Source organism: Chiloscyllium punctatum, chromosome 25, assembly GCF_047496795.1.
Source record: "Chiloscyllium punctatum isolate Juve2018m chromosome 25, sChiPun1.3, whole genome shotgun sequence".
Taxonomy (NCBI): Eukaryota; Metazoa; Chordata; class Chondrichthyes; order Orectolobiformes; family Hemiscylliidae; genus Chiloscyllium; species Chiloscyllium punctatum.
In genome coordinates, this window is record NC_092763.1 from 52115285 (window position 1) to 52135471 (window position 20187).

The following is a 20187-nucleotide window of genomic DNA, read 5'->3' on the forward strand; positions in this document are numbered from 1 at the left end:
GACCTCCCAACTCCTGTACTCAATACTCTGACCAATAAAGGAAAGCATACTAAACACCTTCTTCACTATCCTATCTACCTGCGACTCCACTTTCAAGGAGCTATGAACCTGCACTCCAAGGTCCCTTTGTTCAGTAACTCCCTAGGACTTTACCATTAAGTGAATAAGTCCTGTTAAGATTTGCTTTCCCAAAATGCAGCACCTTGCATTTATCTGAATTAAACTCCATCTGCCACTTCTCAGCCCATTGGCCCATCTGGTCCAGATCCTGTTGTAATCTGAGGTAACCCACTTCGCTGTCCACTACACCTCCAATTTTGGTGTCATCTGCAAACTTACTAACTGTACCTCTTATGCTCGCATCCAAATCATTTATGTAAATGACAAAAAGTAGAGGGCCCAGCACCGATCCTTGTGGCACTCCACTGGTCACAGGCCTCTAGTCTGAAAAACAACCCTCCACCACCACCCTCTGTCTTCTATCTTTGAGCCAGTTCTGTGTCCAAATGGCTAGTTCTCCCTGTATTCCATGAGATCTAACCTTGCTAATCAGTCTCTCACGGGGAACTTTGTCAAACACCTTACTGAAGTCCATATAGATCACATCTACTGCTCTGCCCTCATCAATCTTCTTTGTTACTTCATCAAAAAACTCAATCCCATGCACAAAGCCATGTTGACTATCCCTAAACAGTCCTTGCCTTTCCAAACACATGTACATCCCGTCCCTCAGGATTCCCTCCAACAACTTGCCCACCACCGAGGTCAGGCTCATTGGTCTATAGTTCCCTGGCTTGTCCTTACCACCCTTCTTAAATAGTGGCACCACGTTTGCCAACCTCCGGCACTTCACCTGTGACTATCGATAATACAAATATCTCAGCAAGAGGCCCAGCAATCACTTCTCTAGCTTCCCACAGAGTTCTTGGATACACCTGATCAGGTCCTGGGGATTTATCCACCTTTAACCATTTCAAGACATCCAGCACTTCCTCCTCTGTAATGTGGACATTTTGCAAGATGTAACTGTCTATTTCCCTACAGTCTATATCTTCCATATCCTTTTCCACAGTAAATACTGATGCAAAATATTCATTTAGTATCTCCCCCATTTTCTGTGGCTCCACACAAAGGTCGCCTTGCTGATTTTTGAGGGGCCCTATTCTCTCCCGAGTTACCCTTTTGTCCTTAATATATTTGTAAAACCCCTTTGGATTCTCCTTAATTCTATTTGCCAAAGCTATCTCATGTCCCCGTTTTGCCCTCCTGATTTTCCTCTTAAGTATACTCCTACTTTCTTCATACTCTTCTAAGGATTCACTCGATCTATCCTGTCTGTACCTGACATTTGCTTTCTTCTTTTTCTGCACCAAACCCACAATTTCTTTAGTCATCCAGCATTCCCTATACCTACCAGCCTTCCCTTTCACCCTGACAGGAATATACTTTCTCTGGATTCTTGCTATCTCATTTCTGAAGGCTTCCCATTTTCCAGCCGTCCCTTTACCTGCGAACATCTGCCTCCAATTGGGTTTTGAAAGTTCTTGCCTAATACCATCAAAATTGGCCTTTCTCCAATTTAGAACTTCAACTTTTAGATCTGGTCTATCCTTTTCCATCACTATTTTAAAACGAATAGAATTATGGTCGCTGTCCCCAAAGTGCTCCCCCACTGACACCTCAGTCACCTGTCCTGCCTTATTTCCCAAGAGTAGGTCAAGTTTTGCACCTTCTCTAGTCGGTAAGTCCTGAAGGACAAAGAAGTATTGTAAACTATTGTAGATTGCAAATAATTGAGCCCCGACAATAATCCATGTGGCACATCACTCATCATATCCTACAAGTGCAAAATTACTCTTTAATGCTTACTTTCTATTTCCTATTTGCCAACTAATTGTCTACATATGCCAATATGGTGTCCCTCTACCATGAGCTCTTAGTTTGCATACTAACCATTGAAGTAGCACCTTGTCAAAAGTCTTCTGGAAATCCAAGTTCATATATCTGCCAGTTCCCATTTATCTAGTTTGCTTATTACTTCCTCAAAAACTTTTAACAAATTTGTTCATTATCATTCACATTTCACATTATTATGCACTGTCTGGTTGCATTCAGATTTTTGAAGTTGGCTGCGATGACCTTCTTATTAATAGATAACAATGACAGTTATGAGGCTAGCCAGCCTCTAGTTTCTTACTTTCTGTCTCCTTCTATTCTTGAACAGAGGAATCAGATTTAATGTGGTCCAAATTGAGGGTGATAATTCCAGAATCAAGGGAAGTTAGAAAATTTAAAACCAATGCACTTACTTTCTCAGCAGTCACTTCCTTGAACACCCTAGGATGAAGTCAATCAGTCACAGTGAACTTGTCAGAATTAAGTTCTAACAATTTTCTCAGCACCCTTTCCTTGGTGATTGTAATTGTTTTAAATTCCTCGCTCCCTTTCACATTTTGATTAAGAGTTATTTCTGGTACGTTACTTGTGTCCTCCACAATAATGATAGATGCAAAATATCTGTTTGATTCTTCTGCCATTTCACTGTCATCCATTGTTAATTCTGAAGGCTGGTTCTCCCAAAGGTCAACACTCACCTTTCTTACTCTTTTCCTTTTTTTTTAATTCCCTGCAAACAAATGTACACGTGATCATGCGCATTAGGAGAAAGAATAGGCCACTTGGCTGTTTGAACTTGTTCCGTCATTCAATAAGACATCGGCCAATTTGGCTGCTTAACATTCCTGTCTATCCCAATAACCTTTCATTGACTTGCCCATTAAAAATTAATTTACTTCTGCCTTCAGAACATTCAAATACTCTGCTTTCAAATTTTTTCAGGAAGAGAATTCCAAAGATTCATGACCCTCTCTGAAAAGAAATTCTCCTAATCTTGCTCTTAAATTAACAGTGACAACTAGTCAGAGACTTTCCTAAAGACAAAACGCCTTTCCACATCCACCCTCTTAAGATCCCGAGGATCTGGTGGACTGAATCTTATATTTTATTTTAGCCAATCCAAGTCGTCTCAGTTTTTTTGGAGGATTTCTCACTGCAAGGTTTCAGCAGGTTCTCTCACTGTATCTTAGCAAATTTGCCTCAGAAATTACCTATCACACCACTATAGTTTCCCTGTCTGATTTCCACCCTGCACACTGTTCCCAGAGCAACTCAACACTCAGCACAAAGCCTGGATTCATCAGTATCACTTGTGCTATCATTAAAGTCCATGCTGCACCCAAACAAGCACTGTGGGTCTTGAGATGCCCTACATGGTTGCTGACATTTGCCACGAACATAACAGACAGGGAAATGGTCAACCTTTGTTTTTGGCCTGGTCCTAGAGGTCCTCCTGGATGTAGTGTTGCACACGTAGGATGTCGCCATACCCCAGGACCAGCAATGTAGGCTATGATACCAAATACTCCAGCCTGATCCCAGGTGGTTATCCAGATTAAAACAGTCTTAGCCATCTGGAGGAATGGCCATCACAATAGGAAGATGGTCAAAGTGCTATTCTACTCTGCCACTGTAAGGTCCACCATCTACTCTATGGTACCTCATACAATCTCTGCTCCTGTACTCACCTACCACCAAGGCTCATGCTCATCCATTCTCACTGTTTCATGCAACATCCCACCTCACCCACCTCAATGTGAGATACCAATAATCTTGCTAGTCCTCTGTATTGCCTGCTCACTTGCTCGAGACACCTCCGCATCTACACCAACAATATTGGCTGAACCACCCACTTTAATGGTTGTAACATCTGTCTCTCCTTTATTCCAGAATAGGGCAGAAGGAGTCCAGATGGGTGGTGTCCTGCAAACCCCCGCCTTCCTTTATAAAGAGATGATCATGATTCTGACTATCCCAAGCAGGACTTGAACTGGTATTGGAGGTTGTTCTTAACTTAATGTACTGGAATTGCAGAGCGACTGCTATCCTCTTTGACTTAGCTGAGGCCTTATGACAACTATGACAACTAGGTCTGAACTGTAATGTGTGAAGCCTTTAGTGATTTCCATGCTGAATATATCAGAATATATTTGGAAATCCTCGCTACAATTTATCCTTTGTCTTTTGGTGTGTGAGTGAGGACAGGATGAGGTATGAGACAGAGAGGGAGAAAAAGGAGTAACAGCAGCCAGGAGAGCCTGCTGTCAGACCAACATGTAGGTTGGCACAGTGGCTCAGTGGTTAGCACTGCTGCCTCACAGCACCAAGGTCCCAGGTTCAATTCCAGCCTTGGTCAACTGTCTGTGTGGCGTTTGCACATTCTCCCTGTGGGTTTCCTCTGGGCGCTCTGGTTTCCTCCCACACTCTGAAGATGTGGAGGTCAGGTGAATTGGCCATGCTAAATTGCCCATAGTGTTAGGGTGCATTAGTCAGAGGGAAATGGGTCTGGCTGGGTTACTCTTCGGAGGGTCGGTATGGACTGGTTGGGCTGAAGGTCCTGTTTCTACACTGTATGGAATCTAATCACAGGGTTTGTCTAGAGCTCATATTTATGGTGCTGACCAATGACTGATATCTAAGGAAACTCAGATTATCTCTGCAGGCTATGCCAGAACTGTACAAGATCATCTGTAAGTTTGCCAACTGGTCACTCACTTCTTCAAACTGTAGGCAGTTTGCAATGCTGAAATGACTCATATACTAGTCATTCACCTGCATTTACCTTCATAAAATAAGGCATACATTTGATAAGGCAAGTAAAAAGTATTAAGTTCCCCTTAAATGCCAACAGTAAGCATGCCAGAGCAGTAAGATATGCAGCATTTTCTGGGTCAGCTCATGTCTTTCATTGCCCTCATGTGATGAGGAAGGTACTGTCACATGAGCCAATAACCATTCTGACCAGGAAGGAGCAGAACTCCTTTGGTGTGCAGTGGTGTGTGACCATTCTTGATGTAAATGTGTGCATGGTACCCTGCATTCATGCTACAACAGTCCAACATTTCAACACCTTTTGAGTAAGGACTGTAGACCAAAACTGACTAATATGAGTCAAGGGCTATGTGTTATTGCCATGATGATGAAAACCTATTGGATGGCAATGAACTTTAGCTGAAAAACAGGACAATAATAGTGGCGACATTAGTGCTGAAATGGAATAAACTATCAATAGTGCTGAAACAGTGATTTTGTTTCCTGGAGAAATCAGCAGAAATTCTTCAATACTGACTTCATCAAGTCTCACAAAATCATGATTGTCTTTAATATTCTGCTTAACTTTGTCCAGTAATATGACCAAGAGCTCAAGCCAGTTGCGGAGGACTCATCTTCAGGGGAGCATCTTTTCCTCCAATGCTTCTTTTGCAGGTTCTGTAGACTGAGAAGAATGTAGAGTAGGGCTAATTGTTATTCTGGTTGTAACAAATGAAACAGTAAATTGCTGCAACAATCCTCAAGGTAAAGAGTTCTCTTTGCTCCTTCTTCACAATATTTGTTATCATTTTGTGACCAACTCCTGAAACAGAAAATTGTCTTTGCTTTGTATTCAGCCAAGATTTTTCATAATTTAAAAATCCTTTCCATTTCACCCTTTTTAGTATCTGTTTGATAAAGGATTTTAACGGGGTTGTTTACAAGAAACCGATTCCTCAGGTGCATAACAAAACAAGTGGCAGTATCGAAGATAGAGCTTCACCATTTACCACTAAAGTACTTGGAATTTTTTCCACACAAAACGTTGTGAAAATCTAGACATTGTTCTCTCCACTGACTGTGAATACTGGATCAATTTACATTGTTAAGACTGAGAAACATAATTCTTTTCTATCTGAGAAAAAATAGCAAAGACAATTAAATAGAATGAAGGTATAACTATAAATCTACATATAATCAAGGTCTAATAGAAAGATGGAACAGGCATAATGGGTTGAATGGCCACTGTTATTGCTATGTTCCGACCTTATGTTTTGTCATATTGTAGTATCTTCTCATCCCAGAGAAGAGAAAACAGAAGACAGGATTCGAGGGCAATTATTTAGTTGGGAAGGAACTGTATCCAATCCTAACACTTTCTCATCTCCACCAGAATTAAGTTCTGACTGGGAAAGTCTGTGGCCATTGTTCTCACCCCTCGGCTATTTGAGGCCCTTTTAGGTGGCCAATTGAGTGCTTCACCCCACCACTGTTTGGATTAAACCAGCTGTAAGTGGGCCTATCAACAAATGTCCTTCATAGAGAGATAGGAAAAAAGGAGTGCAAGCTGTAGGTTAGCTTGGGTGGAGGAAACTGAAGCAAAGGCATTCAGTGTCAAATCAAGGGACTGGCCATCAGGCAGAGTGAGTCCCACTGGGAGTGATCTCCCTGTCCTTACTTCTGACACACAGCCTCTCCTACCTGTGAACCCTCAACCATGACAGAAAGCCCCCAAAGGGGATGTCCTTTCTGCAAAAGCCTTCACCTCCTTTGTAGCACAGCTGAGCACAGGACCAGCTGGCCACTGATTAGCTAGCGGCTCACACAAGGTGGGAAATCTGACTCTGGGATCTTGGTTCCAGGAGAAGACCCACAAGTGGCCAAACCACTTGGTGATTTACATGTGGTTTGGTGGGCATACCAGGAAGAGGAAGCACTGGTCTCTCTCAAGCTCTCCAGTTGGAAAGCCCCCAGTGACCCGAAAGATTCTGCCAATTGTTTCTCAGTGATAACAAAGCATTCTCATAACTAACATCAATAATTTTCAGGAATGAATCTTTACAGAGCCTTCTGTTATAACACTTGTTGTTTCTCAATTTTTTTTCTCAAGGATTTAATACGACGGGACATACTTTACTACAAATGCAGAATTGATATGGACAAATATGAAATAAATGACGTTATTGATGGAAGAGATGAGGAGTTTAATGTTAATGCCAAGAATGCCTTCAAACTTAAGAACAAGGAAACAGAGGAAGTGCACTTATTCTGTGTAAAGAAACCAGAGGAAAAGCAAAGATGGTTGCGAGCACTTCACGAAGAGAGGAAAATGGTTCAAGAAGATGAAAAGATAGGCAAGATTATTTGTTACTTCTCTTCCACTACATAAATGTAAAATTTTCAGTGAGAACCGTATCAGATAACTTACATTGTACATAGATGGCATTACAAAACAAGTTATATCAGTGAAACAAAAGAATGAGTGGGAGCAGAATATAAGAATTAGCTGTGTTGAAAAAGTTCATAGGTGCATTTGGATCAGTAATGGGATACTGGTCGAATGATGGTCAAGGAAAGATCCTCAACTTCCAACTAGCCCTTATGTAAAGTTAAACTTTTGTTTTGCCCAAATGCTACAGGTTCATTGGGAGGAAAGGACAGTATTTCCAATTAATGCCAGCAATGGCTCTACCAACCCAAAAGAAGTTGGTTCAGATGTTGTCACAGGCTATTTGTCTGCTTTGCCTTTGTTAGATGTGACCATTGCCAGAAGTGTTGTATTTTTGTTACTTGATGGCATATTGTCAATACAAAGTTGCCTTTGAAATTAATTCCCAACCTCATTGATGTATGGATTGCTTGCAGTGGAGCATACTGCTGCAGTAACTTCACATTCTGATGGCTGAAGGTTAGACTGAGGTAAGCGTGTGTCAGGCCCGAGCCTTATTTTAGGAACTAGGCAAATTATCCTTGCCAATGTTGTAAGAGTTTCCAATCCATGACTTCCTATTTTCTTGTGAACTGAAGTACCACAGTAGTATGCCTACCACCAGGGGTAGTAGAGTTCAACTAATGGTCTAGGTTGGGATTCTAGTTGCTTCAACTAATGTGACTCTCGGCCAGTGGCATGATTATTGAAAGATATCCTTACAATCCTGCAAAGCAAATGGACATCTCTTTGCATTTATATCAGTAAAAATATCCTGGGCTGATTTACACCTTCTTTTGTGCTTTATTAATTTTGTTGGAGCAATGCATTGTGCCATTATGCTTGGCAACAATGTCGAAAAAGTAGCTTTAGAAAGAGAGCTTATTCAACAACAATCAATTGAAAATGTCGCATTTGAAATTTTTAAAGAGAGAACTTGTGATTAAATGAAGTTTTTAATGGAATCAGCAATTCCCAACGATAATTTGATGGCTTTGTCAGATCTTTTCAATTGGATGTAGGTAAAGTGAAAGGAATGAATACTATTCACGAGTTGACCTTGAAAGTGTAGTATGCAAGAATGATAGAATAAATCAGTTGGCATCTGCAGTGTGAGAGCAAGCTAACAATGGAGTTCATTTAAATACTACACTTCAACTTGTGTAATTTCAAGACTGTTTATTGATACATCACATGTGTTGGTTTCTTGTTGGTGATCCAATTTGTACATCATCAATCCTGTCTGACTCAATGACTGCATTCCTGGAGGGTTTTCCTTATTATTATATGTTGATGAGTACATTAGCTTGGATCATTGTGTACATACTGAAGCCGAGTTGAGAAACAAAATGAAATCAGAAAAGTTATTGATTTCTGTTGATGCTCAAGGATGCGGATTCTGAAGTGAATTGAATACAGACATGATTTTGAGTGAAGTATAAGTTATTTTGGGTGCAATACAATCCATACTTACATACCTCCATGATAAGAGTGAGACAGTGTTATAATTTGACAACTATATAGACAGGGATCACTAGATAACAGACATGATCACAGAATCAAATAATTGCCATTGTTTCTCTCTATTTAATCTGTCCAGACTTTGTACCATTTTGAAATTTTTTGGCAAATCTCCCATAGCCTTCTTTTTTTCCAAGGGAAGCAGTCCTAACTTCTCAATCTATCTTTATAACCAAAGTTTCTCATTCCTGAAACCATTCTTGTGAAGTTTTTCTGCACTCCATCCAATGTATTAACATTTTCAAAATGTGGAATTGTACATAATACTCCAGATGAGATTCTACTTTTTTTTTAACCAAGTTCAACATAAGATCCTTACACCTGTACTGTATGCCCCTAATAAATAAAGCCTAGGATATAATAGGTTTCATTAACTGCTCCCTTCACCTGTCCTGCTACCTTTCCCAACCCACAAATACAGCTGAGTTTCTGTGCTCCTGCACACTTTTTAATTTAGAACATCTTTCCATGCTCTTTTTGTCAAGGTGAATCACCTTGTAGTTTTTGATATTGAGCTTCAGCTGTCACCTATCTGCTTATTCCACTAGCTTGTCTTTTTGAAGTTCAAATAACTAATTTTTCTTTCCTTTTCTCCCTGAAGGTAATTATAATGCTGTAACTGTTTGACTAAGATCAAGAAATTCATCACAGACCTAGAATTGCATATATAAGCATTGGTTGCTTCACAACAGCATGGTGGCTCAGTGGCTAGCACTGCTGCCTCACAGCACCAGGGATTCAGGTTCAATTCCAGCCTCAGGTGACTGTGTGGAGTTTGCACACTCTGCCCATGTCTGACTGGGTTGATTCCAAGTGCTCTGGTTTCCTCCGATATTTCAAAGATAAATTAGACATGCTAAATTGCCTATAGTGTATTGGGGATGTGTAGGTTAGGTGGATTATCAATGGAGAATACAGAGATAGGGTAAGGGGGGAAAGCTGGGTGGGATGCTTTTGAAGAGTTGGTGTGGACATGTTGGGCTGAATGGCCTGTTTCAACACTGTAGGAATGCAACTAAAAACACCTCTCTTACAATTAAGATTTGAGCATACAGCAGAAAATAACTTACTAACCTGACACATCAGTACAGTATTTGGGGACTTTAATGTTGCCACAGGTGCGTGTTTTAGTGGCTTAGGTAGACTTTGAAGCTCCTATGACTGTTCAAAAAAATAGGAACCTTCCTAGGCTCAAAACCAAAAGTCCCAAAATGTTTTAAATTGTTTTTCTTCTGTTTTGTTTTTAGGAAATTAACAACTCTGATGGGCTGCCATATTTGCCCAGATAAAACAGTGTTATATAAATTCAAACACAATTGCAATAAGTTTAAAATTGACAGGCTGAGAAGTGTGGGGAAAAATTCCTTTGTTCCATGATACTTTTTGTTTTACAATTGAGAAGAATGCCCTGTGCAATATCTTTGTAGGGTTTCATGATTAAAAATTGCTATGTCTGCTCCTGATTTCATAAATTAACAAAAATTCAACCATTGGGAATGTGTGATTTTCTGATATACATTTCCAGTGTGTGTCAGGAAGAGGAGACATTGCAGTGGAATTTTTACCTCATAATTGTTGACTCACCACTGATTATTCATAGAAGCAGCTTAATGAAAATAACGGTAAGACTGGAATGCCACCATATCGTAATGAAATACCTTGTTAGACATTTCTAAGTTATGCTTTGCGTAACAAATAAAATCTAGTCCAGTTTTTTTAAAGATGTCTTTCTCATGTGACTGAGAAGCAGGTGGCGCAAGTCCACTGCATATTGTCTGCTACCCAGAAGATATTTTGAAATCAATCTTATTTCTGTAGCAAACTCCTGGCCTGGATTTGAGCTCTTCGCTGGCTTTATACAATAATGCCAAAAAGCGTAGGAGGAATTTCTAGACAACCACTACATTTATGTTAAAGGGTTGAACAGTTTTTGACAAATGAAAATTTCATCTTAGCCTGAAACTCTGCTGGAATACAGAACCACAACCTTCCTGCTTGGTAGATGTAGCTGTGGAATTGCAGCTTCAGGAAATGGTGAAAGGAGGCTTGTTCTCTTTGGCCTCCTCCTCATAAGACGATTTTTGGGTTGTGTTAGAGGAATTTGAAGAAAGAATAAATGCAGTATCCAACAATCAGAAGACCTTGAAGTAGATGAGAAGAAGGTTTCTCAGGAGAAAATTTGCCACCTCTTTCCACCTAGTAAATTCCTATACTATGTAGTAACATATAGATGTCTTAAATGTTTTCTCCCAACGCATATACTTTAACTACAGTGCATTTATAGCACACATTCAATTCTGTAGCTCTTTCAAAGTTTACCAACATGTCCAAGCTGCAGCAAGCATATTATTCAGATGAATGGACTGGAATTTCTAAGGAATGGCAATCATACACAGATTGCAACTTTTCTCTGTTTATGTTGTAAATAAAGAGTTTTGTACTTCTAACATTGGATTCTGAATAGGCTTCCTCAGAAATGCAGAGCCATAATTTAAATTTGACATGTCCCTCATAGTACAGTATAGTCAGGGGAAGGCAAATCATATCCACATTTTCACAGCAGCAAGTTACCTTGTTTTGTCTTCCAGGACACTGACCATTTCTACATTTATCAACTGGTACCTGCTGCAATTTCTGAACATCTATATATGGCCAGTCAGTACCAACAATAATGCCCTAATGAAGGCCCTGAAAATCTGTAGCTCATCCAACATACACCTATTGTAATATTAACAGAAGGTTTCTTAATTAGATTGGAATCTATGTTGAAACACAATGTGTAGGGTCTCAGCCTATAACAGTGGTTTGCTGCGTAGCTGGTTCACAGCAGAACTACTAAATATTCAAGAATTTGTACTATAAAGTGAAGTCACTGTAGTCTTACCAGACCATAGAGCTGCTCTCTTATTGGAGTGAGATGTGGTTTAACCTGAGGGTCACCATGCCTCAAGCAAAGGGAAAAGTTGAGAAGGAGAGACACTTATGATAGCCTCAACCAGTGCAGGAATTGAACCCATGTTGTTGGCACTAATCTGCATCATAAACAAGCCATCCAATCAATGGAGGGACCAAACACCAGTTATGCATTTGCAGCTGAAGACATAGAAATCAGTTGGTAATCTGCTTCATAACTAATAATGATGAATATTGTCTAAAATAAATGAACTTATAGAGTTAATCCCTGACAAAGAGTTGACTATTAGATCATTATCATGAGGAATGGAGCAACTGAACATTATGCTCCTATTAGCTTGCTCCATTTTTATGCCCCAGTGGAGATATCCCTGATCATTGACTGATGAGGAGCTGAAGTGGGCCCTATTTTGAGTTCAGATTGCCATTTTGGCCTGCACTCACAAGCACAGCAAATGAGAGATTCTAGAAATCACTTTCTCCTTCCCAACACTCTCCCTCCTCCAGATGGTCACTGTTCAATCAGAGATTCCATTTCCTTCAGAAGCAGAGTCCTGGATATGCCTGCCTTGGCCTTCAGAGTTTTCTGACAAGTGCATCCCAACACTTGCAGTGAAATCTACACCATAGTGAATTTTCAGAGTGGAAATATTAAATATTGTAAAAAGAGAATGTCTGCTGACATCCCAAAGTGGCTACAGTACGTGTTCAAAATGTTCAGTATTCCTGCCAGTGCTGTCAATGATGTCATTATGTCCTGTTAGCTCATATTTATTGTGCTGACTTGGGCACTTGTAATTCTTTCCTCTGGCAGAGCAGTTCACAACATGCATGTACACACAAAACGTTTTGAATGGACAGTAGGAACCTTTTGGGGGTTTTGGGAGATACAGCCTTGTATAAAATACTGAGTCTATCTGCTTGGCATATCTATTCACTATTGTTACAACTAGTCACTGGACAAGGGTCTCAATTCATTGTGATTCAAATTGGAATACCCACAAACCATTGTGCTCTCAGATAAGAAGGCTCATTTACTGTTCTTTACTCAACAAACTTGCCTTGCATCAATTGGTCACAACACTTAACACAAGGGATTCCATCCCTGTAGGATACATTTCCCAATTCTGATGTATTTATGTTTTGAAAGTAGCCAATTTTACCAGCCTTTTTTGAGTTAAGAAAAGAGTGAGTTTATTCGTTTTACCAAAAAATATTTAAAAAAACACTACACAGAAATATAGATCAAATGTTGGGATGTTGTTTTCCTGTTGACGCTGGTTTGAAGTTGCCCATTGGCTGTTTGCTCTACTCGGCCAACCATCTAACCCAAGATTTGGGTCCGCTATGTGGATGACACCTTTGTTATCACTAAATGAAGCAAATTAGAGGAAACCTTCAAGATCATCAATAACACCCTTATTGGCATAAAAATTCACTAAAGAGGAGGAAAACAACAGCAAACTGCCATTCCTAGATGTCACAGTACAGCGAACAGCCAATGGGCAACTCCAGACCAGCGCCTACAGGAAAACAACACATATGGACCAAATATTGAACTACAGAAGCAATCATCCCAAAATCCACAAGTGAAGCTACACCAGAACATTATTTCAATGAGCCAACACATACTGCAGCACAGAGAAACTACGCAGAGCAGAGGAAAATCACCTATACTATGTATTCAAAAAGAATGGGTACCCAATGAACACAGTCTGCCGATTTCTCAGCAACATACCCAAACAAGCAGACAAATACATCCAGAAACATTATCACTCACCCCTACATCAAAGACATCTCGGAAATGGCTGCCAGACTACTCAGACCCCTTGGCATCATGGTAGCCCACAAACCCACCAACACACTAAAAAAGCAGCTAATGAACTTGAAAGACCTTATACAGACAACAAGCAAAACTAATGTCATTTACAAAATACTGTGTAAGGAATGTAACAAACACTACATAGGACAAACAGGCAGAAAACTAGCCACCAGGATACGTGAACACCAACTAGCCACAAAACGACATGACCCTCTCTCACTAGTATCCTTACATACAGATAAGGAAGGACACTACTTTGACTGGGACAACACATCCATCTTAGGACAAGCCAAACAGAGACACGCACGAGAATTCCTAGAAGCATGGCATTCCAACCGGAACTCTATCAACAAACACATCGAGTTAGACTCCATTTACCACCCCCTGAGAAAAAGAACAGGAAATAACATCACTAACCCAAAGGAACCCAAACATATAAATAGAAAGCAGGAATCATGTACACTGCTTCACCTGAGGCCCACTAAAAATGTTACCTAATAGGGTGGTGAAACGTCTGGAAATCAGCGAGCAAACCTACATCCATTGAATTACATTCTTAGAATTTACATTCCCAGTTATCTTTAGCTTTATGTCCTTTTTTTTAAGTAAAAGATTTGAATTTCTTAAACATTAAATATATCTTTAGTAGTTTGGGGCTATGATCCACTATCATGATATTCTGGAATGGCTAATGTTTCACCTGTTTTCTACTTGGAACTTGATGCAAACTTCACCTCCTCTGTATAGACTCAGACCACTCGAAGATTGAGGACATATTCTGGCTAAATATGGAAGTTATACAAGTAAATATAATAGTGTGTGTCAACTTCCTTAGAAGTAAAATATTTTGAACAGTGAAAGGCACAATTAATGCCACAGAATTCAAGGCAGTACCTACTGCAAATACAAATTGGTAAATGTCCAAAAGTGAAATATAACTAAAGTAAAGGTATGCCTAATTATTTTTGAATAATGAGAATTTATACTTGTGTGGTTCATTTCAGAGAGAAATATCTCAAGGTAATTTTATAGGCAGGAAGGAATGCAGGCAACATTTAGGAAATATGATCTAAGAAATAATTCAAGATATGGGTAAGGTGAAATAACACAAGGAGACAGGATTTATAACATGGTTTCAAGATGAAAATTAGTGATTAATAAATGATTTGCCACTGTGTTCATAAAAGGGTTTTTTTGAGACCATTACTCTGTGAAATGAAAACTCCATTTGGTTTGACGTGAGCAAGGGGGGTAGGTAACTGGGACAGTGCAGAATATCATACAAACATTGTAGTTGTTGGCATGTTGGAGACTGCAAGAGATCGAGACATGAACTGGAGAAATTTAGCCCTGGACTTGACATAGACATTGTTTTAGTGATTTTATCAAGTGGGACTGGAAGATATTGCTACCAAAGCAATTCTGTACCATTATTTAAAGATTCACAGTTTCATCAACAGCAGAGCAGTAACTCTGATTTAGAAATAGTCCCTTTCAGTATTGAGAAAATAACTTCAGTTGAACTTGTTTATTGACCTTTGTGAAAAGTGAAATGCATTAGTGAGCAGATTGGGCCACTGATTTAAAAGCTTAGGAATACATCTTCCTCACTGCTTATGAGTACACTAAGCAGATTTATAATTTAAAGAGTTTTAAAATCTGAAATTATGTAATTCCTTGCATACTGCCAAAAACGTTGTGCCTGCATCAAGAAATACTTTGAATTATAGTACTGTAGTACACCTAAGAATATCTAACATTAATGAAAGCTTGTTTTTCCATTTGTTTTGCAAGTGCAACATTAGACGAGATAAAGATATTAGAGTGGTGCTGGAAAAGTACAGCAGGTTATGCAGCATCCAAGGAGCAGGAAAATCGATGTTTCAGGCAAAAGCCCATCATCAGGAATAACCTCACTGCAAATCCTCTTCCAAGGATTCCTACTTTGAAGAAGTTCTCCTCATTCCTGATGAAGGGCTTTTGCCCAAAACATTGATTTTCCTGCTTCTCGGATGCTGCCCTGACCTGCCGTGCTTTTCCAGCACCACTCTAAGCTTGACTCCAATCTCCAGCATCTGCAGTACCCACTTCTGCCATAGATAAAAATATTACCAGGCTTCAATCAACACTTGATTTCAGAGATGGATTTTGTACCATTGAAAAGTTATGAATTAGAAGTACAGTACAGATTCCCAACTGGGCAGTTGATCCAATGAGAACTAATAATGTTCTAAAAGGATATTTATTGTTTAGATATTTATATCAAAAGGACATTTAGATATTTATTTGGGAATGGGATTAAGTGTTCTAACAGCAATTAGAGAGACAAATAAAAACTGTGACATATGATGGAACCAATTCTCTCAATGTTCTGATCTCATGTATTCCCATTTAATCAAAACCAAAACACTCAAGATATGATCTACCTAGGCCACTGTCTAGTTCTAACATGATGTCTTCTGGCTTACCTTCTTTGAAGCTGCAGTATATTTCAGCATGTATTTGCTTTGCACAGTACTACTGTACTGTTGTTTAACATTTTAGTTAGATTTTTATGCTCAGTAAAGTCAAAGTTTATAAATTCTAGGTCTTACACTTTTTCCAACAACAATTTTCACACCATCCATAAAATACTTGGAGCACCTATTAATCCTTCTATTTTACTGCGCCCTACATTTACTTGTAACTATTGCATGTTACAAATTTTATTTCACTAATTTTGCAGTTCTTTTGCTATTGCCACCTACCTAACTGCTCCATCTCCACCTTTACAAATCTGGCCATCCATTTGTTTTCTAGGTTTGTGTTCTAAGAAGAAATTAGGAATAGTGGATGTGTGGCTTTACCTTCCCAGATGTTTTGTCTGTGTTTCTGTATGTCTTTATAGAATAATGACGACGGTTAAGGGAATTGTAAACAATTTATTGCAAGAAACTGACTTTATGAAATTGAAAGCTTTTTCTCATTTCATAGCAACATCTGTAATAAGTGGTGAGCAGATTCATGTTATTGTCTTAATTAAGCATTACTGGGACTGCTGCCATTTATATTTTGGTTCTCCTCTTCCATGATTTATTTTTCATTACATGGTAGTTTTATCATTCCTGTTATGGGTCTTATCCTGATAGGAATTCTGGCATGATGACGGTGAGTAAGGAGGAATGCCTGCCAAGAAAGGAAATTAATGGATGGGGGGAAAGCTACGCAAGTGACTCATGTTTTTAATCAAATCTGCATTGAAAGACAGAAATAACTTCATGTCTGATATTTCAGAGTGTGGAAATATCGTTTCTTCAAATCACATTCTGGAATATTCATTGATAGATGTAAGAAATGTTCAAATGAGAAAAATCAGTCATTATTTATTTCACACATTGATGCCAGGCAGTAGACAAACCTTAATCTTCATTCTGATGTGCATTCATTCACAGCAAAACAGATGCCTCACAGGGAAACCCACTGAGGTGAAATTAACATGCTTGTACAAGTTATTTTTTTCTTAACCTTTCTCCTTTTTCTGTCCTTCACTGGTGAAGGTACTGAAGCTTGCTAAGGCATGCTTCCAAATGTACCTGTGCCAAACTAAACTGCACTCACATATAATGATTGTAGATGTCTGCTCAAAGCGGAAGTTCTTGAATGTAAATGTGCAAAGGTAAGTTCCACCGGACCATTGGGCTGGTATCTCGTTACAGAGATAACTGGTGGTGGTGTTGGTTTAACCTGAGGGTCACCATGCCTCTGGTGAGGGGAGAGTCCTTCATGATAAACTTAGCCAGTGTGGCAATTAGACCCATGCTGTTAGTGTTACTCTACATTGCAATTCAAGCCGACCAGCCAACTGAGCTAACTAACCCCCCAACCTGTAATTAGATCATAATGCTAAAACATTGTCTTTCAAAAGTACAAGAATCACAGTGATGCAGCACAGAAGGAGGTTATTTGGTCCATCGTGTCACTGCTGGTTCTTGAAGGAACATTGAAATTCATCTCACTCCCCTGCATTTTCATTCAGTCTGTGTAACTTGTTCATTTCAAGTCTTCATACCTTGCATTTTTGAAGGATATTGTTGAAAATATTTTCAACATTCTTCTGGCACTGCATTCCAGATCATTGTAACAGTCCCTCTGCCACCACCACACAGGCCCCACTCCCCCCAGCCACCCCACCCTGAACATCCCCCCCGTTGAGAGAAAATAAAAATCCCCTCTCTCCATTTTGGTTCTTTTGTTGAAACTTGAACTCTGTCTCTTGTCAATAATGACTTAGTTCCACTGTAAACTGTTTCTTCTTATTAACTATATTAATGATATTAAAAGGCTGTAATAAATTTATCCTTAACTTTTCTTGCTGTAAGGAGAATAAACCTAGCTTTGGGACTTTCCATCTTGCAGCCCAAGTATCAGGATGGCAATGTTCAGTGGTAAGTGGCTCCACTCCTCCAAATGAGAAACCACCCACACACACCCCTCCCCCGACCAGCTTAAATTCTAATCAGCTTGTTAAGAGCTGACTGACAAGCTTCTTAGTGAATCACAGGCCTCAATATTAAAGTCCCATTTCCCTAGAAGCTGTCACCTAATCCAAAGCCAGCAAATTCTAGGTCCAGAGGTCCTCACTGAAGGCCTAGACTTAAGAAAATTTTTTACTTCAGGACTCTCATGGTGGGTTCTAGGAGGTAAGGTCAAAGGTAGACAGATGGCTTTCAACCCTGAGCCTTTTACCCCCAACCATGGCCTTCATCGGCTCCAAAGTAGGACAAATAGAGCCAACAGGACCCCATCCCCCCCAACCCCAGACAGATTGTCTTTGTTTCATAATCAGGAAACCAGATATTTTTCTTATCTGCTGTGAAGGCAGTAATTGGGTAGGTGCTGAGTTGAGGCCCATAAATGGCCATGAGTTGACCGTTTGAGGGCTTTAACTGCAGGAGGGTTGAGAAATTTCCCAATGGTCCTTCTACCCCAGAAAAACACTAAAGTGGCAAGAAGAGGTCAAGTATCTCATCAGGGCCAACTGACCTAATTGTTTGCGTTGCCTTGCCATTTCTGGCGAGGGTAAAATTATAGCCCAGTATCTCACTGTATAACGAAAATAAGGTACTTTATTAAAATGACCTAATTTTAGATCTGGTAAAGGTTGCAAATCTGAAAATCAGGATTTGGAGATGCCGGTGTTGGACTGGGTGTACAAAGTTAAAAATCACACAACACGAGGTTATAGTCCAACAGGTTTAATTGGAAGCACACTAGCTTTTGGAGCGCCGCTCCGTCATCAGGTGATAGTGGAGGACACAATTCTAAGGCACAGAATTTAATTGACAGTGTGATGTAACTGAAATTATACATTGAAAAATAACTTGATTGACTCAACAGACAATCCAGGTATTTTTCAAAGTATAATTTCAGTTACATCACTCTGTAAATTTTTGCTATAAATTCTGTGCCTTAGAATTGTGTCCTCCAATATCACCTGTAGAAGGAGTGGCGCTCCGAAAGCTAGTGTGCTTCCAATTAAACCTATTAGACTATAACCTCGTGTTGTGTGATTTTTAACTGAAAATCAGAATCTGTCTTTTCTTTGCAACAGCTGACTGACGATTCTGGAATTGTTACATTGTAGGTTTGTGTTTCAAATATCATTCCCTTGACCTGAGAAAAGAAGAAGGATTAGTGTTGAATCCCACTGTAGTGATTGGAATGAAATCAGTCAACTGAAGATCATAGCATATGAGTTCCCTAATTGGGGCCGTTAACCTGGTTCAATCAGGGAGTCTTGGCTGACGGGTAGAAACAGGAGTATCAGAGGCTCTGATCACACTAGGAGCTGGCTTTGAGTCTATTGGTCAGTATCATGTGCTATGCACATATAAATAAAGGGTGGCTTGGTGACAGGATGCCACCCTATGTGGAGTTACTTCACCCACCTTAGCTAACATCTGAGTTGAGTGGGCTTTACATGATTTATAAGGAGCAGCATGTCTGCCAAGAACCAAAAGTGCTGGAAAGTGGAGCAGGAAATGCGTGCTAGATTGGATAAGTAAAACTACCTAAAGGTGTTGTCGTGTGAACGGGATTACAGTATAAATTACAATATGAGCTGTCCAGAGTTCTGGCCGAGTTAGTGCATAGATATCAAATATTGTCTATCAGCTGCCAAGAAAATTAAAATTAACCTGTTAGAGTTAGTTACAGGAAAAAAACAGGCACACGAACACTGTTAGAAAAGTCAGAATGCTATCATACTTGGAAAGCAGTAAATCAGTAAACACAAGTTGTGATGCCAATAGTAAGGATCATGAGTCCTATATTAATGGTCACAGCGGCAGTGTTACTGGCTATGGTGCTGCAAAGCAAATATATTTCAGGTATTGGTTCCCAAACAGGTTATTTCTCTACGTTTTTATATATGGATCAAGCGTGAAGAATTGAAACTAAAAATGTGCTTAGAATGTGTTGGGCTCTTTCCATTGCTTGTGTAGGTGAAGGTGCTGAGGTTGAGGTGATTCCTAAGATATTAAGTACGTATCCCATATTACAAACAGGCCCTGGGCAAGGTTCCACAAGTTGGTTCACTTCCAGCCGGATACCTCAATAGTTTAACTCCCAGCTGAAGAGGGGCTATTTGGTTCCCTTCTTTATTCATTTACCAAATTACCCCCACGTCCCCTCAGTTGGTTGCATCAGGCTTAATTTTTAAATTTTCTCTCCAATTTTTTTTCTGCCTTTCACTCAAAACAAATGAATTTATGTTTAAAGAAAAAGCTGATTTAACCAGGCTCTCTCAACAAAAGATTGAGTTTATGAGTTACTAAACAAAAAGAAGACCTAATGTGGCACACATGCATACAAATTG

The 20187-nt window shown here is 39.6% G+C and overlaps 1 protein-coding gene across 4 annotated transcripts in view; it reads left to right on the forward strand.

Annotated features, from left to right (window-relative positions):
- Window positions 1-20187, forward strand: part of arhgef9a (Cdc42 guanine nucleotide exchange factor (GEF) 9a) — a 340120-nt gene that overhangs the window by 296142 nt on the left and 23791 nt on the right. For 3 of the 4 annotated variants that reach the window (XM_072595280.1, XM_072595282.1, XM_072595283.1), the window contains one exon: window positions 6758-7001. The exons of the other annotated variant lie outside the window; for it this stretch is intronic. In XM_072595280.1, coding sequence (XP_072451381.1) covers window positions 6758-7001 — 244 coding nt within the window. The remainder of the gene's footprint in view (window positions 1-6757; window positions 7002-20187) is intronic. 4 annotated transcript variants of the gene reach the window in all.